The sequence below is a fragment of the Parasteatoda tepidariorum genome, chromosome 10 (genome assembly GCF_043381705.1).
Source record: "Parasteatoda tepidariorum isolate YZ-2023 chromosome 10, CAS_Ptep_4.0, whole genome shotgun sequence".
In the NCBI taxonomy this organism is placed as follows: Eukaryota; Metazoa; Arthropoda; class Arachnida; order Araneae; family Theridiidae; genus Parasteatoda; species Parasteatoda tepidariorum.
The window spans coordinates 2,955,023-2,977,599 of NC_092213.1; the positions used below are offsets into that span (position 1 = coordinate 2,955,023).

General features: G+C 28.3%; 1 protein-coding gene across 4 annotated transcripts in view; it reads left to right on the top strand.

Annotated features, from left to right (window-relative positions):
- The window catches only part of LOC107436959 (sorting nexin lst-4), a 33,891-nt gene that overhangs the window by 2,428 nt on the left and 8,886 nt on the right, over positions 1-22,577 (top strand). For all 4 annotated transcript variants that reach the window (XM_043041302.2, XM_043041301.2, XM_043041303.2 and 1 more), the window contains 13 exons: positions 906-978; positions 1,184-1,270; positions 2,465-2,539; positions 5,389-5,535; positions 10,033-10,178; positions 11,345-11,435; positions 12,702-12,827; positions 17,658-17,772; positions 18,361-18,491; positions 19,352-19,455; positions 19,535-19,638; positions 22,303-22,380; positions 22,476-22,552. In XM_043041302.2, coding sequence (XP_042897236.1) covers positions 961-978; positions 1,184-1,270; positions 2,465-2,539; positions 5,389-5,535; positions 10,033-10,178; positions 11,345-11,435; positions 12,702-12,827; positions 17,658-17,772; positions 18,361-18,491; positions 19,352-19,455; positions 19,535-19,638; positions 22,303-22,380; positions 22,476-22,552 — 1,299 coding nt within the window. In that variant the 5' untranslated portion in view covers positions 906-960. The remainder of the gene's footprint in view (positions 1-905; positions 979-1,183; positions 1,271-2,464; positions 2,540-5,388; positions 5,536-10,032; positions 10,179-11,344; positions 11,436-12,701; positions 12,828-17,657; positions 17,773-18,360; positions 18,492-19,351; positions 19,456-19,534; positions 19,639-22,302; positions 22,381-22,475; positions 22,553-22,577) is intronic.

Genomic DNA, 22,577 nt, shown 5'->3' on the forward strand with positions numbered 1-22,577 from the left:
AAAATTTTGTTTCATTATTTTTTCTTCATTTCAATTTACACTGAATAAGAAAAGTCTCCAGGAAATGATTCAAACCACTATTTCTTTTAATGTTATCACTCAGTACAGGTGAAATATCTTGAATTTTCTATGAATGAAAAAAGAGTGACAGGACCACTAACTATTTACTTAAGTAGTCCTTGGCAATATCTATGACCAAAAAGTGAATGTGAATTCACTTTTTTTGAAATGTGAATTTCTGACTAATGAAACTTCAATTTCTTTCACTATTCAGAACTAGAAATATATATTACCAATCCTTCCTAGGGAATTGGATTTAAGAAGTAGCTAATTTTAGCTGTTTTGATAATTTAGCATTAGCATTTTACTGAACTCAACTAACTCACAATTTCTATATTTGCATTTTAAAATCTTTGACTAATAATGTTGCATTACAGGTAAGACACAAATACAGTACAGAACCCGTTATCCGGAAATCAGAAAACCGTAAAACCAAAAACCCGGAACGAAAATCAATACATTTTCCCGTCATTTTTCAAAAAAAAATTTTTTTTCCTCATAAGATTTTAGGATTTTTCTTTCTTTTTTGAAAGATCCTAAACCTTACCATCATTTTGGAAATAATCATTAGTGTATCACTTCATCGTTTTTTCTTCTTTTTAAGATTATTTCCAAATATATTTTTTTTAGTTGGGTTTAACAATAAAAAAAAGCGCTTTTTGTAACGATTCAGAAAACCGGAAAAATCAGTTATCCGGAATAGCGATGGTCCCGATTGTTCCGGATAATCAGTTCCCTACTGTATTAAATAGTAATTTTTAAAAACACTTTATTTATCTTTTAAGTTTTTTTAAACACTTTGTGCTATTGTGTATTGAAGTTTTCATTTTTTATGTTTACTTTAGGTATAAGACTGTGTGGTTTCATTCTTTCTCATGAAAATAAGGCTTTTATTTCACCATGGTTAAAGATATTCAAGTAAATATTCAAAATTTTTTACATTTGTGTAATTTATCTTTTTTTTTCCGTGTACTTTACACATCTTGATTATGATTACTTATTGTTTTCACTTGTGTATAAATCTAAAATAAGAAAAATCCTTACGATCCATCTATTTTAATTTGATTTTAGAGTATCCTTTATATGTTTAGTATTGGCCATACTTAAAATATATTTATTTTAGGTAAAAGTTCTTTATGATTTTGAAGCTCAACCAGATTCAGGAGAACTAAGTGTTTGGACTGGGGAAATTATAATTGTCACTAGACAGGTTGGTACATCTGATGTGTAATCTCTTAGATTTTTTAAGATATTTATAATGAATAGTTTTATTCAAAGTTGTACACATTAAAAATTATTCAGTATTTTGTAAAAAGTTAAATGCAATTATTGGATTTAAATTTTTGTAAAAATAATTTTATTTATTGTTTTGTCTCCAGTTAAACATGGATTCTCAATTGAAAATATTTATTAGTGATTTCATCCTAAAATTATGCAAACAATCAATGATTAACTGAGTTTAAACAATACTGAGATTCCAAAACCGAAGCAGATTCTTGAAAACCTTTAGTGTATTCTTCTGCTTGAGTTATTTTTATGTGAGAATATGTGAACAGTCCTAAAATTTTATTGAGATTAAATTCAAATTTGCAAGCAATTTCACTATTTTATAAATTCTAAAAGGTCATTTGATTTAAGGAAATATTATCAGGTTATAAAGTAAAAGGGGGGCTATACTTTGAATGTTACCTTGAGCTTTTTATGTTCTCAACTAAAGTGAAATGGATTTCCAATTTGATTGGTAAAAAATAGGGACACAATTATAATGACACATATTATAAATGGTACAGGTACCATAACAATGTATGATGGCATGTTTCCTAAGCTTAAGCATCCTAATGACTGTAAATAAACATCAACCAACCATACTTAGAAGTAAAAAATAAAAAGTAATAACTTGGAAGTCTTATTAAAAATTTTAACAGCTAGTGCTACCTGTGCTTAGTATATGGTTTACCATCCATAGTTTATTTATTTAATAAAAATTATTTAAGAAAATATTGTAAAAGCTACTGTTCCTGGTAACTAGTGATTTATCTCTAGGAGCATGAGTTCTAGTTTTTTTTTTCGTACTTAAATCTGAATTGGTTCTTGCCACAAAAATCATTTCTGATGATAAAATTTTGTATTTTAATAAATTAAAAAAATACTAATGAAATATGATAATAGAGTGAGGTTCCTTTCTCAAACCCGATTAAATTACAAATTTGACGGCTAATTTTCTTCTTTGATTTTATCATTATTTTTTATGATATTTAGGAATTATTTTTGATTTCAAAATAAATAAATAATTGTACTTATAAATATTTTTAGAATTTGTAAATATTTTTCAAATTTAAGGAATAATAATTTCATTAGATTAAAAATCATATTTTGTGCTTTATTAATTTTGTTTTTACTGTAGGATGTTGGAGGTGGTTGGTGGGAAGGAAGAAATGACAGTGGTGATTCTGGATTGTTTCCATCTTCATATGTTGAAGTAACTATAATTTTTTATGTAAAAAATCATTATTTTGCAGTTTAGCACACTTTTCTTTTATTTCATTAAGTTTATAATTTGGCACACATTTTGTTATTGTACATTTTTATTTTTCCTTTTATTTAAATGTCCGTTAACTCTCATGAAATGGTATTATGTCTAAATTCTTGTAACGAACTTCTCATATCCATAGATTTCTAATCAATTAAAATGGCCCAACCTTTTATCATCAAGAAAAACTAGATTTAAAATTTTTTTCTCCTATTTCAAAGAGATGCCAGCTTTCTTCCTAGCATTTTCAAAATTTGACTTTGGTTATTATTGAATTAAGTCTCAAATATATCATTACAAGTAATTGTGATTATGTCAGATCCCATTTCTTCTATGTGACGAATGGTACTCGTGGAACATTTAGTTTTCTCAAATGACATTTTTATTGATCACTAGTAAGTGCGCTTTTACCTAGGTAGTCTAATTTTTTTTGTGGCAAGCTAGTTCCCCTATAAGAAAACTTTAATTTACTGTGAACTACTTATAATTAAATTTATCTAAATTTAATATAATTTTTATTATTTTTGATAATCATTTTTGCTAAAAAGTTTTATATTTATATTAAAGCAAATAATTGTTGACATAAATATACAACTAAAATAGGGCGGAACCTCTTAATTGATTTGCCTTAAATGTAAATGTTTGTCAAATTGAGGATATGTCTAAAGTCAGGAAAGGGGTTCTATTATTAGCTCTGCTTTGTGAAATATTTACAGTGTCGTTTTAAGCTTGATTGAAAATTAACTTAGCTATGTCTCAAAATCAAAAATTGACTAGTTGTCCATTGCTATTGTAATAATTTTTTTTTCTTTTTCTACCACTCTTCTTAACCAAGTAAACACGAAAGACTTTGAAAGCTTGGGCATATGTTCACTAATGCCCTCTTAATATATATATATCTAATAAAATATGTAGGAAATTAATCTGAAGATAATTCAATTAAAGTGAATTTTAATTCTCAAATTTGTAGTTTTTTTCTTCTTCAAGGATTACTAAGTAGACATTATCTATTTTAAAGATCAGAGCAACAGAATTCAAATTAACTGGAATACACTTCTATGCTTTTAGCTTATATTAGCCTTAGAATAATTTATAAAATTGAGTGAATGTAAAAATTACCATGCATTCGTTGTGAATTTAATTTTATTTGCATGAACCAAATGCTCTGTTAAACTCCAAAAATCTTCAAGAGAAAATTTGCTATGCTTACCTATGTCTGCAAAATCATTAATTTTTTAACTTAAACTACATATATTTCTTTTTATTTTATTTTATTTATTTTTCTACATTTCTTTATAGTTACCCTATTTTTATCAGTATTTGTCTTTATAAATGTAATATATTTTACTACTTAACTTTTGGGTATTAACAAATAATTTATTTTGAGATAACTTGTTTATTTCATATTTTGTTGATAAAAAAATTAATTAAATTAATGGCAGTTCAATATATGGATGAACTTAGAAATAGTTTCATTGTTAGAACATGCTTTTATGCGAATCTCTGTGAAAGATATTTTAATTTGAATTCAGTTTTTGTTTCAAAACGAATATTACTTCGAGCAATAAATACAGTCAGACCTCGATATAAGGTCATCCGCATAGAAGGTCACCCCTCATATAAGGTCACTTTTCCAAATTCCCGGCTCACTGAATGAGTATTCTTTGTTACAGATTATTGGATACATGGTCAAGTTTTAAAAATCGTTATCGCTTATAAGATCATTTTTACTTGAGGCGAGGGAAGCTCTTTTCTAACAAAAGCCTATTTAACTTCCTTACAAGGCAATTACCCCTCTCGAGTTCTAAGAAAAAGTTTTAGCCAGCGAACAAGCTACAATTTCTGAAATTGTTTCACAAGTTGTGGACAGTGATCCTGGTACTGTAGCTGTAGCCCAAGTGGAAGCCTTCATTGCTGTTGTTGATGCGGGGTAACAAAAGGGAGGTAATTTATCCATGAATCTTCACTTTTAATTAGGGTGGACTGTTATCGCTGGTAAGCCCTAAAATTAGTTATTTTTCTAAATCTGCTAAATGCTAGCATTGGAATACGACAAGAGAGAGAGCACCACTACAACCTTATGACAGCTTGTTTATTGCTACTCTGAGTGTTACAAAAACGTTACTGTAGATGGCGCTAGAGTAAAGATACAACAAATGCAATAAATGTCATACGAAATTTTCTTACAAACCATGAGGGAGCTGAGGAACATTTTGAGATGTTACAAAATCTAGAAAACATTGTTCGAAAAATGAAACCAAAAACGAGACAGACCTGCATAAATGATTATTTTAAACAAGGTAAGATATAATGCATGTATGTACACTTTGAGGAAATTTGTGAACAGCTTTATTTTAGATTAATTTTTTAAAAAAGAAATCTAACTTTCTTTAATTCTTTACTAATTCTGTTAAAATGTATTGACTTAAATATTTAATTTATGGCCGATCATTTTCGTTTGTGTTACCATTTTTAAAACGTCATAGTGTGTACTATTTACGTGCTTAGATACGAGCTGCTAGTAAATCGGTTAAAAGGTCACCCCGCTAATAAGGTCACTTTTGCGATGTCCCTTAGGATGACCTGATATCGAGATCTGAGTGTATAAAGTTAAGTTTTTACTTATACTCATATTTGAAGTATTAATCTTCCTTTTAGATAAAAATTTTAGTTATTCAGTTTAATCTTTATAGTAGTACTATTTTAATTATGTTATTATAAAAAATATTGCTTTTTTTTAAACCTACATAAAGAATTATCAATCTTTTATGGTTTATTATTATTTTTAAATATTTTAGGTTATTGAGAATTCACAATCATCAGGACAGCCTCTTCGCACTCCTGAGTATTCAGCTGATGATATTCAAATCCTGACAAGACAAGATAATGAAGCTTCCCAAGATTGGGAAGATAGCTGGGATGAAGACGCTGGGGATAATAAACAAGTAATTATTTTGTTATCATGTATTAACTGTGATGTGTGAGAGTATGTGTTAACCTCAATAATTACCAATCTCAAAAAGTCACCCATAATATTTCAGTGAAATAAAAAAAAAATTCTTGACTCATCTTCCATTTGAATTCATTTAAGTTAAAAACAATCTAAGAAATTTTAATAAATTAATCATTTTACTGGTATTTCACAAAAAGAAAATTTCTTTCTTTTGTCATCATTGAAATTATGAGAACTACTGTGTATTTTAATTTCAACCCCCTCAAACGCAACATAGTTTTCATAATGATACTTTTATTATATTAACATATTAGTATGTTTAAGATTGAAAGAGAAAATTTGTTAAGTAGTATGCCCAGTACCAAGCTGTGGGTGTGACATTTACTCAGACTAAGATTGCTATTACCTAAAATATTTTAGAGCATTGATTTAAATTTTTATGGTTCATAATGTAGATCCCTTACATCAAAGAATACATAATGTGAGAAGAAGTCTAGTTTCTTTGATACGTAGCTGGGGCTAGCTAGGTTCTTCTGTACAACAAGTAAAGCACCAAAGGTTTTTGAGCCGACTCATGCGCACATTTTTCATCCATCGTAGCGTCTCTAAACTTGTTTACAAAATAAAGTGACTGTCCCGATATCTATTTAAATTATACACCTATGTTAAAATAATAAATTATATTTATTTTTTAATGAATTTGTCAGAAGTAAATATTTTCATTGCTTAAAAAGTAAACCTTTTTCAAAACCATATAAGTCTGTAAAGTGCAAAAGCAGACGGGTTTTGAGTCACTTTTCATTAGCTGTTTACATGTGTGGGGAGAGGTGTTTGTTGGGAGCAAAGAGGAATGCTGTGAGGAGAGAGTGACCATCTGTTAGGATGCAGGTGGTTTTCCTTGCAATACTTCCACACCTCGATGGAGTTAACTGGTGCCTCCGCAACAGGTTTACAAGGGGACCTATGAGAGCTGGTCTTCTTCTTAATTATATATTATTTGCCTTACATATACATTAATTCAAATCTCCAAGTCACAAGATGGCCAATGTTTTATTAATTTTTTAAAAAAATAATTTCTCCAAGTTGCGGGTTTGACATAAAAAGGATATGCATTATTATCTTTTGGTATAAAAACTCAAAATTTTGTGAATTAAAACTATAACAGCTGAGCGAGCTATGTTTTCTTATGTTGGACAATAATGTTTAAATAAGTTTTCTATGTAAAATTAAATTCTTGCTCAGTTCTTGCTTGTGTAGAAACTATTCAAATTTTTCTTATGGGTGTGACTTGTATGGCTAATGAAATAATGACAAACACAAATATTTATAAAGCAGATTTTTTTATTAACATATTAAAGAATGAAACATAATATCAGAAGGTTATAATATCAATTTACTTTGCCTCTCATACTAATTTTGTCGCTGTAATTTTTTTTACTTCTTGGCTGTTGCTGCTTTTTTTTAAAGCTTTTTCATTTCCTCCTTGTTTTGCATTTCCCCCTCTCATTTTGTAGATATTCTGATATTTTGTAGATATTTAAAGGGTTTACTTTGATATTTTTTCGTGATTTTTTTTTTGGTGTTATTCGTTCCTCTTCAAAAGAAAGAAAAACAGTGTATAAATTTAATAAATATTACCAAAATACATAATATATATAGTTCAAAAATGCATATTTAACAAATTATGAATATCATAAATAAAATGCTTTGAAATTTTTAATATTGAATAAAGTAAATTAGTTAAATTTTGTTTTACTTCAAGATAAACATTTCAGTGACAGTTTCAATTATTCTTATTTTCTTATTCTTCTTTTTAGTTTATTTGAGTAAAAAGGGGAACAAATCTGCCCCCAATATTATATTTATTTTGAAAAAATGTATGTTAAAAAATTTTCTAAAAAATTTTTCTGTTTATTTAAAACTTTAAATTTGGTTTTAATTAATTTTCTTAATCATGTATCATTTACACAAATATTTTGCTGTAGAAGCAACAATTTATCAATCCAAATTGAATAAATGAACTGTATACAATGTCACTTGCTCATATAATGTTAATTTTGAATTTACTAATTGGAGACCACACAACTAAATCAAAGAGTATAGTTACTGTTGTCATCTATATATTTGTAGCATATATTTTTTACATACATTTACTTTATAATTTGTTTAGAGTTCATTTGTGTTCAACTTAAAAAGATGTTGTGGGTATGATTTTGAACAAATGTCACATCTGCAAGTAACTATAATTAAAACATTAAATAATGTTTTGTTGTCTCTGGGATTCAAATTCTCTTTATGAACTATTTTGGAATACAAAATTTCAAAACTTGCACACAAAGAAATTTTTTCTGTGAATAGATGAGTGCAACTTTTTTCAGTGGGTGTGACAATAATTAAGAGTAAAATTAAATATACTTACCTTTTATATATAACCTTATATATATGGGTTTAAATATTAGCTTAAATTTTTTGTTCAGCTATATGAGACCATGAAATGCACATTATTTTTTAGCACAGACTTTTTCTCACAGACACAGTGTCACTTAAAATAATTAAACTAAGCAAGTAATAAATAAAGTTTCATTCTTTTTCATTAAAATATGAAATGGTATATAAATTTTACAGTTTATTTGCAAAATCTTAATCATATTTAAGGAATTTTAAATGTTCACACTCATGTATTTTTTTTTCTGGATTGATCAAATAAAATTGTTTCTGCATATGAGATATAGTGTTTTAAATATATAAAAAATTGTAGAAGGGGCGCAAAAAGTTCCGAAACCTCCTCTGGGATGCATAATTTTCATTCTAAATATGCTTGGTTATTTTTGCAACTCAATAATAGTATTTTTTATTTGAAATAAATGGTAATTAAAACTTATTGAATATAACCTATTATTCATTCATACTTCTTTATGGGAATAGGATAATTTCATATTATTCAATTGTTATTAATATTTGTTGTTATTGCTGAAATTATGATAAAGCTGATATTTCATTTTTAAATTCTTTAAGATACACGTAACATACATACTGTTCAATTTTCATCGCTACTTGCTTCAGCCTACCTTTAAATTAAACTCAACGGCGCGACAGCCCATAGAGGGCCAAGGCCTATAGTGCCCATCTCAGTTTTCTTGACCTTTGGACTCTGGGATGCAGGGGCAGATGTTCTGGTTAGGTGGTCAGCCGAACGCGAAACTTCCAGTGTTTAGTTCCCAAGCATGCTTAGTACTAATTTATCGACCCACTGAAGGGATGAAAGGCTGAGTCAACCTTGCCCGGCTCAAGGATCGAACCAGGGATCTGTAGCCTACCTTTAGCAAAGTATTATTTTTTATGATCTATCAACAAAAAAACTATTGTGTGCCTTACTATCTTTAAAAAAGATAATTTAATTTTGATCATTTATGGACAATCATTTGACAATTTTGATTTTAATTTTTTGTTGAGTAATTACTGAATCAATTACTTATGACGTTCTTTCTTAATCATTAAATATTCACTTTTCACGTACTGGATCTTTAAAAGAAAAATTTATATTATTTTAAATAGGGACTCGGAATCATAGAATTCCTAGGTCCAATGGACTCAAAGTCTAGCTATAAAAGCTTGGCTGCCAACCCTTTTTTCTATTCACCTGTTCATGCTTACAAAATAAATTCTTGCTTTGTAAGGTTATGAGCCCTGACTGGTAAAGGTTAAACATTTTGTTTAAAAGGGAAAAAAACGTATATATGGTCTATGGATGCTGTTTTCAGTAGAAATGTAAACAATAGCAATCTCGATCTGTATGCCTGCTCTAATTCTGGTTAGAAAGTTTGCAGCTGCTTACTACATGTTATTCTGCGAGGCGATATTTTCAAACGGATAATTCTGTTTTCAATAAAAGAAATAAATTAGATAATTTCTGAGCTCATATCTGCCGTATTTCATAAGATATTAATGTTATTATGTAATTCTGGTGAGTTTGAAGTGAAAATTTGTTTTAGTTATTTAGAGATATATTGTTAAAAAAGGTGACATGTTTGCTAGATTTTGAATAACTCGCTTTTTTGCAGTCTTGATTTGCCCTCTTTCCATAAATTTATTACTGTTTGTTCTTGTTGCAAGCTGTGCACCATCTTAGGTTAGTGTTAATACTTTTAGCATTGTTAACACAAGTATTGTTAGCATTGTAAGCACAAGTTATAAGTAATCAAATGCATTGTTTGCAAGAATCTCAAAACACAATGATGCCAAATGGCTTTAAAATACAACGAAAACAGTAACCCGGAAATTTAGGCGGTACCAAGCTTGCAGCGTTCCCTATTGTAGAAAACACCATCCATAACAAAGTCCATAACAGTTGCTCCCTAATGGATTTTAATTTTTAATTCTGTTACCTCAATAGTTATGTTTAAATTTCATATTTGTTACAAAAACAATGCAATTTGTAAACAATGCAAAAAAATGATACAATTTGTATTTTTTGTTATCCATAAACAAGAAATCTACTGACAAGTCTAAAGAGACACCTTCTGGATTTTTGTCCATTCCATCCATTGAGAAAAAAAGTAGTAGTACTGGTGATTTGTCTGCTATCGCTCGTGGGGATAAAATTGGAACATTGGGGATGAAGAAAAGCTTTAATAGGTAAATTTTCCACTTTTATTTCTTATTTTTATGGAGCTAAATCTTTAATTTTGTGTATATGGAAGATCTATACTCTATGAAACGCAATTCTCCACAAACCGTATTAACTTCGCAGTTGTGAACAATGAAATTACATAAGTTAGAACTGTGAACTTTTTACATTCTTTTAGTCATTTGTTAAAAGTTATTATTTAGTTAATTTAAATATTATCATTANGGAAGCAACAAGCTTGTCCATACTAATAGTTCCATTTTTAATAAGTGAATTTGTAAAAAGATATTTTAAGACAAAATTCTATGAAATCAAAAAGCTCCATGTTTTAAGGTTTGCGTTATATAGATCTTCTCTTGTATCATAAATAATAAAATTAAATTATTGATTTAATATAGTTAAATTTTTGACAACCATGTTTTACTTATATTATTATATTATAACTAAATTATATTTACAACTGCTATACAGTTACAGAAGGACATGCATTGTGCACAAACTGACAGAATTGTATAACATAATCTTTTTTTACCTGAGCAGCAGAGAAAAAATTTGTATAACAAAAATACTAAAATGTCTTTAAAGCTTAATGAAAGATAACATTTCGGTTCATTCAAAATTTATACAAAAATTAATTTCTAAAAATGTAATTTTTTTTAACCACGACAAAACTATTTAATTAAAAATATGTTGGGTTCTTGTAATTGTAAAAATTATTTTATGTCCTTTCAATATTAAATAAGCTTAACTTTTCTTTGAATTAAAATTCAATTATTAAAAAAAAGTGAGAGAGTTCAGACTCAGTTTAAGGAATTGTTGACTGGTTTATGAAAACAATGTTTAATGATTAAAAAACCTCTCAGAAACCTGAATTTTCTTTATGTATTAAGTAGTATAAACCTCATTGAGTTAATTTCAGCTACTTGACTTGGATGTAGATACCAAACCATGTGATTAAAAAGCTTTTAAACTTCATATTCCCTTACATTATATAATACATCCTCATAACTATAGATTAATTGGGAAATAAATTTATTACCATATTTGTGTTTTCAGTATCATCATTGTTCTAAATAACAACTAAGGTAATATAGATGATTACTTTCATTTCAAGAAAAATGTTTTGAATTTGTATGCAGAGTTTTATACGCAATATTTTATATATTTTTTTTAGATTTTCAGCTTTTGTGAAATCTGGTGGGGAAACGTTTATATTAGGTGAAACAACTGTCAACGTGTCTGCGGAAGATTATGTTACAATAGAGGTACATTATCTTACTATCGTAATTTTTAATATAAGTTTTATTATAAGCTAATTAGAATTTTAGTTTTTTCTTCATTAAAATTTTTTTTTGAACTCATCATGTCATTAGAGCTTTCCTTTTCGTCATTTAAGCATTTTTGTTTTTAGTAAAAAATTTAAGCATCTTGAACTTTTTTATTTTGAAAAAAGATTTCAATTTTTGACCTGTCTAATCTTTTAAAGCTAGATTGATAAAACTAGATTATATTACTATATTAATTTTTGGCGTAAGTTTCATTATAAGCTAATTAGAATTTTTTTTTCATTAAAGTATTCTGTTTGGACGTGTCATTAGAGCATTCTTTCTTGTCATTTAAGCATTTTTGTTTAAAAAAAACTTACTCACCTTGAACTTTTTTATTTTAAAAAAAGTTTTCCATTTTTAGCCAATCTAATCTTTTAAAACCAGAATTGGGTTCATTATTGGTTTTAGTGGGATTTGACTTATACTTAAAATATTAGCAATTCGTTTTCCTTTAATGTGGCTGTTAGGAATAATATAGAGGAAACTTTTTACTTTTTTATTAAAGTTATTTTATTTAACAATATTTGTTTTATTTAATAAATATTATAAATGTAGAGAGATGTGTGTATTTTTGTTTGTTTCACAAAGGCAGTAAAAAAAATCTACAAAACCTTCAATTCTTATCTATACTTTTTTTTAATTCTATGTTTAACGGTTTTTTATAGTTAAAGCTTTATGCTTCCTATTTAAAAATTATTTGTAATTTTATCTTGATTTAATTTTTTTAATGTTTATATTTCTATTTAAATTAAACTGCATTTTAGGAAGCAACAAGTTTGTCCATGCGCACTATGAAAATTAAAATAAATTTTGAATTGAAAAGCCTCTGATGGATTTTAATTCAAAGCATTTCTTGCAAACATTACTGAAAATAGTTGCATATCATTAGAAATATCAAACTCAGAACTTACTGATACTATTAAGTGTGTGTGCCCTTATATTATATGTCTTAAGCATGTTGTGCTGTTGAGGTCATAGACCAGTGTTAATCTCTGACATTCTAGAAAGTTTTCATTCCTAGCCTTAATTTTTTAGAATAATTTTTTTAAAAAAATAATCTGTTTTGAAAAGATATCACTTCTGTTATTGATTTTTATTCATTAAATTTTTAAAATTACTAGTCTAATATTTAATAAATAGAATGATATAATTTTTCTATTTTAATTCCACTATTAAAATATTTTTTCAATGTTGTTTTTATAGGAAGATGATGGCGAAATTATGTGGTTGAGAACTGGAGAACAATATACTTGCTCCGTCTCTAAGCCAAAAAAAGAAAGCAAATTACGTGGTCTCAAAAGCTACATTGCATATCAAATTACACCATCTGTGAGTGCACATATTTTTAACAAATTCCATTTTGTCAGCTATATTCAGTTGCTCTTAATGAAGTTTTGAAAGTGTAATTAAATCATTCATACTCTGCATAAATTTATATAGTTTTTTTTTAAATTTAAAAAAGTATTCTTATAATGATTTTTAAAACTTCAAACTCCAAAAGTCATTGTAATTGTTATGCTGAAATATGCGTAACATATTTCCTAACATTTAAAAACCAAATTATTATCTTATTTAATCCTTTTTCAATAAATAAAAGTCATTAATATAATCTGTAATCTTTTTATACCACATCCTTGAATTGCGTGCCGAATAAAATCTGTTTTTAGAAATTCCCTCTGCATCTGCCTAACACATTAGCACAAAATTGGTAAACCGTTATAGGGTTACTGATGTTTCGATTACATTAAAATTCTCTATTATTTAACACCCTTTCATTTCCGCCTACACATTCGAGTGCATAAGGCTAAGAAAAAGAGCCTTGGCATTAAATTTAATCAATAGCCATGGATTCCTTAACTTTCCTTGGCAATACTATGCTAACATACACACAAGACTCATATTTTTGTTTTCTGGGCACACGGAGGTGTCCTGTGGGGCTTAGCCCTGCAGCTACACTCTACAGGCCATTTCCTAAATTTATTTATCAGTACACAAAAATGAATCATTGTTTACTTTGGAGCTCCATATGATTCCATAATTATAGAAAAAGAAATCATTTTTATTATTCATATTTCATTCTTCATTTAAGCAATTTCTGATGTTTATTATATAATTGCTCGCCCGTATCACACTGGAATAATTAGGGACGATTGAAAATACATCAATCAAATTCCTCTTCAACTAATGATATTCAGCATCCAACATCTTCGACAAATAGTAATAGTATAGCACCAATAATTTCTTAACAGTAATTTATTCTAAAAGAAATGTTCACTGGGCATTTATAGTCGTTAGAGGTGATTATGTTATCATATAAACTCATTATATTGTTTTGTCTTAAGGAAAATATAAAAGTAATTATTGTTTTACTGTCTGCTGTATATCACTATGTAGTACATACAGTGATATACTACACTATAAAGTAGAGTCTTGACAGAACGAGTTTCCCATAAATCCAAGCTGGTAGGGGAAAAAATCAATCTTGCTCCCAAACAATGACCAACACACGCACAATACATGGAACGACTGGTTTTATGACCATTAAAGGACTGAATGTGGAAAAACAAATTTGTGTTTTAAACACTGAAACATGTGAACAGTGTGTTTAAACAAAAAGCATTAGTCAATTATTTCAAAGTACAACTAACCTAATACAGTATTATAATGACGATTGTAACTTCATATAATGCAGTAAACGTACCCTGATCATCTAATGTAATAGATTTTTCAAATAAACACTTAAATTTTGAAATCGCTTTGTTTCCATTTATTTAAATATTTTTTAAGTTTTCGATAATTCGAGTTTTCTAAAGTTTGAGATGAGCTCTGTCCCATCTACCTCGAATTATCGAGACTCTACTGTATATATGTATAGTATATCGGTAACTGTAATCCATCCCTTGTAACTGAAGTTAAAACGCGTACAAAAAAGTGCTACGATTCTAGTGTGATCTCTATATACACAATAATTGCAATTATCTTAAATCTTGTTATCATTAAATAAAAGCTCATTATGTAACATTGTACGAAGTTGTTCCACTGGTTTCCAGGCTTCATTTTTATGATTGTTTGTTACATAAAATTAATTATGACAGGGCTGCCATTGGCGATTAAATCAACTATTTTAAAGCAATAGCAACTGTGGCGACTATTTTAGTAGAAATATGAGTAAAAACAATTAATTTCCAATGAGTTGCGTAAAATCTGTGACTTTTTTAAGTCAATTAGCGACTAAAATGAAGAATAGCTTCATGAGTTTCCCCCTTCCACCGCTTTTTTGCTGCCCTTTCGTTTTATCCAAACTTTATGCTTCCTCACTATTTGGTGTCAAAAGCAAGACAGACATGTTTAACCAATCAGACTAATGGGATTAGAATTCGCACTATGTGCCTGCTCCTCCTGCTTCAGGAAGCTAATGTAATATCTCTGAGGGTTTTTCCCCTCTTTCAATTTGAACAAAGTAGCAAAAAATTTAAAAATTGTCTTTAATTACACAAAATGTGAGGTTAATTTTTTAGAGCAATTTAGAATAGAAAAAGGTACATGGTGATATTCGTTTTGTCAAATTGTGATCATAATTTTTTTGATAAGCTTTAAATTTGGAAATGTGTCAGTTATGAAAAATGAACACTTGATAGATGAATTAAATTGCAATATTTCTTTTTTTTTTAAATGCCTAAACTAAGCAGCTGCAAATTAGAACCGAGAAAGGAAATTCGAGTTTCAAATTCACCTGTTCTGTCGCAGATAAAAATAAAACTCCCTGTTTTTATGTGTAGTGTGAAAGAATAAGAGTCGGTTTGTTTTGATGTTCGGTTCGATTTGGTATATTGAAGTTTGCAGGGACCACAGACCTCCTATTTTTCCTACTTTTTCTATTATTTTGGCACTCTTCGTTTTTCCCCCCTGTTATTTCCTATTTTTCTTATTTTTTAAAAATCCTCTCATTTCTGCTATTCCTCCCTTAAAAAGCATAATGACAGCCAAAACGGAATAATGACTCAAGGTCAAGTATTGCAACTGCACCTGTTTTTCAATTCATTCATTTTGAATGGGGATGTGAGGAGCAAAACGTAGTAGAACATGAATTCTTTTTAATATGTCAGCTTCTGTGTCTGCTTGCCAATTCATGTTTAACTGGAGTGGAGTAGAGAAAAAAAATTGCACAGCTTAAGATTGATACACATGTTTTTCTTTCTGATTTCGATTATTGTTTCAGCAAAATGTTGAAACCAAAGCTAAACTCTAGATAATGTTAACAATCCTGAGCCAGAATCACGGCGACATAGTCGCAGAATGTTACAGAGCTTTTGCAGAATAATTTTTCCTTTAGGAAGTAAAAAAATTTTAATTTTTCGTTCTGCAGAAATTTTTGGAAGTTTTTTTTTTTTCTCATCAGAATTACATTCAAAAATTCATTTATATGCAGAAACACTATTGTGCTGCTTTGATTATTTAATCAAGAAAACCTGTTTGGATTCCGGAAAAATTTTATTTTATTTAAAATGTTTTCAACCAGATGAAATTGCCAAACCAAAAAGCTTGAATTGCGCTTGTGAAATTGCTAAGGGTATTACCTTTCTTAGTATTGACGATCATCTTGGTATTGAGAATCAGAGATGAATGGTTAATTTTGCAGTCTCAACTGGTAGTAGCCAATCATGGAATAAATAAGTTACGAACAGATCATTTTTGGAGAGAGAGATCATCTATGAAAAAGATTCAACAGGAAAAGTTAAATATCCTACTCTCGGACTTTTTGTTAAAGCTAGTCTAACTTTATCTCACGGCAATAGCGATGTAGAGAGATGTTTCTCTATATCTCCCAGGGTACTTTCTCAAGAGAAAGCATCACTGTCTCATAAAATGTTAAATGCTAGGCTTAATATAAAAGATGGTGTACAGAAATTTAAAAATGTTTCAGAAGTACCAATTTCAAAAAAACTTTTAATCTTAACTTATAGTGCCTGTAATTCATATTTTGCATATTTAGAAGAATAGAAAAAGGCTAAGGAAAGAAAGCTGAAAGAGGCTCCAGAAAACGAAAAGAGAAAATCGGAAATATTGAAGGAAGAAGTAGAGAGAAAAGAAGAAGGGATTAACAGTCTTGAAAAAAAGACTCAAGTTTTAATGGAGAAACATCAAGAGATGCAGTCGTTAGTAGACTCTTTACTTAAAGAAGGAAATGAGCGTTTAAAAGATGCCAGTAAAAAAAAAAGATAGTGTTCAAATAAGAATCGTTCATGGATTATTGGAAGCTGCTGGAAAATTACGAGTAACACAGAGAGAGAGAGCATGAAATTAAATCGGTTAAAATCAATAAGCTTGTTCATAAAAGGAAAACAAATTTAATTGATTTCTATACTAAAAGCCCCAAGAAAATGTTAAAAAAATAATAAATTTCACATTTTATACTACCTTGTGTGTTTTTTTCCCACTTCATTTTCAATCATAAAATTCTTAATTTTAATTTATTTGTACCTATGTAATAATTTTCCTTTCATATTATTGTTTAAAATTATTTAAGTATTTTTGAAATGCAGATTTTGTTTATTATATGCTAAAAAATTTTTTTATAGTAAGGTTTAAAAAATTTATGTATGAAAGTAAATGTTATTTTTTTTTTATAATGCCTAAAATTTTTAGTCCCTGGCTCTTTTTTTCAATTTTTTTTCAGTTACAACTATTGTTTCTTATATTATTTTTGAAGCTTTATGTCTCATAAAGAAAAAAACTAAAAATAGATATTTTTAAGATGTTTAAAAATTTTGGAAGTTTTCTGCATCAGTTCCTTCAGCATTTCTCTGTCTATATATTGTTGGCAAATCCACAAATAAATGTACATTTTTTTATAAAATATGAGTATCTAACTGCATATTATTTGAATTTTACACTATTATAGCAAAAATAATTGAAATTATGTTAGTGGAGGATATGATGTTGGCAACTATTTTATATATCTTGGAGACTATTTAGGAGACTTTTTTTCAAAGATGATGTAACTAAAGCAACTATTTTTCTTGTTTTCATCCAGTGGCAGCCCTGTTATGAGTTCAATCTTAAAAGATATTGATTGATAATAAGTTGAAAGGTTTGAAATTCTAGTCTTTAACTAATTTAAACTGGTTTGATTTCTAATGTCTATTTTGTTCTTCCTAGTTTTCAAATATTGAAGTTAGCAGACGCTTTAAGCATTTTGATTGGCTGCATGAAAGGTTACAAACCAAGTATGCTTTAATTCCAATACCACCTCTTCCAGGAAAGCAATTCTCAGGTAATTTCTTTTACTCTTTGTAATTTTGTAACATTTTATTACCTTAAATTTTTTTATCTAACTGAACTTATGTTTAATGACCATACTGCTACAGATAAAGAAAAAAAAACATACTGCTGCAGATAAAGAAAAAAAAGGAGAAAATTTAAATGAGACAGCAAAAGCATCTGCTTTAAATTTTTGAAGAGATTCGGCAATGTCAGATTAGATGATTTTTTTCTGTGTGACATTTGATTAAAATTTTTCTTACTTAATATTTGTGTTTGTTTTAGTTTTATTTTGACTTCCTAGTAAGTGTGGAGGTACATATACAGATATGCTTCTTTAAATTAATTGTTACATTCATATGTTGTTTTCTCATTAATATGCATAGAAAAAAAAAATTTGGGTATAAAAAGAATTCATTCAAGCATGTTGAAATGCTGTGGTTTTTCACACCTTGCTATACAGTATTACCTTTTCTTAGAATTGTATATAAGTTTTAAAGTGCCACAATAAGTTAAAACTACAACTTTAGTATACACAATGCTATTTCAGTCACCTACTTAATAACTTATGAAAAAAAGGATCTTATTTGATTTGTTTCAGGAAGATACGAAGATATGTTCATTGAGCATCGAATGATTCAACTTCAAATGTGGATTAGTAGAATATGTAATCATCCAGTGTTAGGACAGAGCGATGTGTGGAAACATTTCATTACCTGCACTGATGAAAAAGTGAGAGTGTATTTTTTCAAATTTAATAATTTAAATAACACTTGTATTTTAAATGTTTGTGTCATGAAATATTTCAAACATGATCTGTATGAATCTGTTTATGATCTGTATCATTTTTATTATTTTTTTTTAAGGAAGAGGTGACATTTTTCTAAAATAAGTAAAACCATTTAATTTTTTCATTTCTGACCATTGTTTTTTTTTTTAAATTAATATTCAAACTTTTCTAAGAAATCTAGACATAAGTTGTTATTATTAGCATAAAATATTAATCAAATTTTCTTTACAGTAATTTTAAGAAATATATTATAAGAAATAATTGTTAACATAGAAAAAAAAAATCATTTGATTTTGCACAAATCTTGAAATAACTAGCATATGTGCTGAAAAAAAAACTCAATATATATATATATTCTCTCATAAGCCTTAGGAATTCAAGCTAATAAATAGTCAAATTGTCATAGACAGTTATTTGTTTAATATTTAACATTACAAAAAATATTATTTTTCTTTTAGCGTGATAGCGAATATTATTTTACTTATGTCAATTAAGGCAGTCCTCGCTTTTCTTTCTTGTAAGTTTTTTTTTACCAGGGATATTTTTTCATGCAATTTTTTTCAAGTAAAACTTTTGCGGAGCAATTTTTTTTTCATTATAAAGTTTTGTGTCAATATTTTTTAATTATACCAAAAATTCCCTGCAATACTGCCTGAATTTCTCCCGAACCTCATTCCTGTGATGGGACATATTCTGCACCCCTGTGAGTAACCAGTAATTGCAATACAGAATTTTCCTTTTTTTTGTAATTAATCGCCATTATGCTTTTTTTTAAATATTAATTCTTATTAATTCTTTTAAGCAATGGAAAACTGGCAAGAGAAGAGCTGAGCGGGATGAACTTGTTGGAGCTTCATTCTTCCATGCAATCAAAGCTCCTGAAACATCTTTAGATCCTTTTCAATTGTAAACATCCTTCATTTTAATTCTGAATTTTTATTAGTACTGATTTCTTTCTCTACACACTATAATTTCTTCTTTTTAGAGAAATGCAAGTGGAAAACTTTTCCAAGTTCTCCCTCAAAATGGACAACACTGTCAAGTCTTTGCATGGTACTGCACAAGAATTATGCAAGAAGTATTCAGGCTGTAAGTCGAAATCCATTGCCTATTCATTCATTCACTGTTATTTGAGCATTACTTATCAAACCCCAGAAAGGAGTGATTTTGCTTTTGATAATGAAAGTATACAATGTAGATTATTTTAATGACTCTTAAATTAATGAAAGGCAGTGTTTGACGTGCACAAAAGAAAATTCCTACGTAGAATACAGATGTATGTAAGCAGCAGTGGCTCAGGGAGTGGAGAATTCACCTTCCAATGAGGTGACTCAGGTTTGAATCCCAGTAATGGCTGGTGGATACTAATTCTGCTCTTGACTTGCACCGACCAAAGTGCTGATGATGTCTTATAACTCCTTGGCCACTAGGCTTAAAGTCTTGTCTGAGCAGCCAGCAGCCCCAGTTAAGCATTATATTAATCTGTTATGCAATCTTAAACTTTCCTTCTATTTTTTTTGTTCCTTCTGCGCTTTTTAATAGGGGGCGTTGTTTTCTTTTATTTCAAATATTTCATTTACGTTGAGTTAGTTTCATGAATTTGCTGTTTGACTAGTTTACTGTGAATTTTTGTATTATATTCTCATGATTTTATGTATTTCTTCCTGGACTTTTGAGAAACCTTCGGGGTACTGAGAGCATTTTTTTGACATTTGTCTAGCTCTCTCAATAGAAAATGTTTTGTTTTCATGACTTCTGGAGCTGGTACTCTCTGAAGACATCAGCTTCGGTAGCTGCATTTTTATTTCCATTGTTTTCTTTTTTCTTTATTGCTTCAATTATTCTTATGAAAAACTCTGCTGCTTTGCGCGTTTCTTTCAAAGAAAGTTCTGTTATTATAGATTTAAATATTTTGTATTCTTTTCCTCAATAAGGGCTAGTTTCTCTGAAGGCATGATTTAGGAATCCCCTTGTTTTCTGGATTGGGTTCAAAATTATAATGCTATGAAACTAAATATTGATAGCGGCAAATCAAAAAATAGATTTGCTGTTCAATGCGGGTTATAAAATAAGAGGAGATTCATATTTAATTGTAACTCATTTTTATTTTTTATGAATTTTGCTAGATTTAATGTGCACTGCTTTCTGTATTGCCTTTTATTCATTCTTTTTATAAGACATGCGTAAAATATTTTTGTAACACTTGCACCATTCAGATTGTTTTAAGTTAAAATGTTGTCCATTCAATGGAGGATAACTTGTATTCTGCACAGTTCTGATTTTTTTTCCTTCTTTCTTTTACATAAGTGAAAATGACTTAAAATAAAAAATAAAACAATTCTGGATGGCAGTTTCAAAGTTTTTTTTAGTTTAAAATATTACCAGATAAATTAGTTTTCTATTGTAGAATTTATTATTGTGAATTTCAGGCAACTTTAAACACTAGGTATAAACACTAAGTTTCTAGATTTTTTATATCAATATAAAATCTAAAATTCTTTTAATTTGCAAAATATAATAAAGATAAATTTTTTATTTATATTCTTTTCTTATATTCTTTTATTTTTTTCTTATATTCATTATATTCTTTTACAAGAATACATTTTATAGAGTACTATTTTAACTCTTAACTATTATTATTATGGTTTGATGTTTCTGATATTTCAAATATTTCATTACAATGAAAGCTTAACTATCTTTATATATTCGACATTCATAAATATAGATGTATGTTTTAACTTAAGAGTTTTATCAAGAAATGTAAATTTTTAAACATGTTTACTTAGTAATAAGACATGCATTGTACTACTTGATTACTTAGTAATAGTACATTGCACTAGACCTACACTATGGGCCATTGGCCACAGTCCGAAAAACATTTCTGAGTATGATCTGAAAACATACCATCACATTTTTTTTTTCTGCAGTGGGGATGGCTCCCTTGCTTGGTAGCCAAACCATCTGCGAGCGAAGTGAAGCACTTTATGGTTAAACAGTTTGATGAAGACCAATACTGTGCACCTTAGGTTATTTTGCAGACTGATCGACGTGGTCACCCGCTTACTCACTGATCCCTGCCATTGATGATTGACTTTGATTATCTATTGGTTGTTGATCTACCTTACAAGCAGTCTACTTTGAGACTTATTAAGAAAATATCTAAAACATTTAAAGGAAAAAATATCAAGCAATAGCATCATTGGTACTTCACCTATCGTATTATGTTTTTCCAGACATTCCTGTAATAATAAATTTATTTCCCATTTTAATAACTTATTATGTATAATTTTTGTATATGTTTTATAAACTATGTATTAAAGATTTTAAGCAAAAAGATTTTTTTTTTTAAAAAAGTACTTCACTGGTATTTATTACAATGCAATTACACCTGTTACATAAAAGGTTTGTTACTAAATGTTTTGAAATTACTCTCAAAATCTGAAGGATTTTTACTCTTCCCTCGATGAAAATTATCTGGAGAATCTAAATATAGAAATAAAACAAAAAATAAACAATACATGTAAATTGAACGAAAAAGTACATAATGGCATATTTACTCTAAAAAATTCAGATTTGAATTTATCCATTCAGCTGAGCTAATTTCTTATTTATTATAATATAGCTGATTCTGTTTTAAGCACAAAAGGTTATATATTTAATATAACCTTTTGTGTTTTGTTTTATTTCAGTACTGGGCATTTATTTTGAGTTACTATCTGTAAAAATTAATAAAAAGAATATTCTTTTTTTCAGCTTACAAAAAAGAATTTCACAAGCTTTCATCTTCATTTAAAGAGTTGGGTGAGACCTTTGAAATGGAAACTTCACCCTGTTAGTATCTAAATATTTTAAAATCCTTTCAACATATTGATTCATTAATTTTCTGTACTTCTGTAACTGTTTTTTTTATTATTTATTTATATCAGATTCTACAGATCTGACTAAAGCAATTAAAGTCACTGGTGATACATATGAAGAGATTGGAGACTTATATGGAGAACAGGTAATCTAAAAATATTTTTATTTTT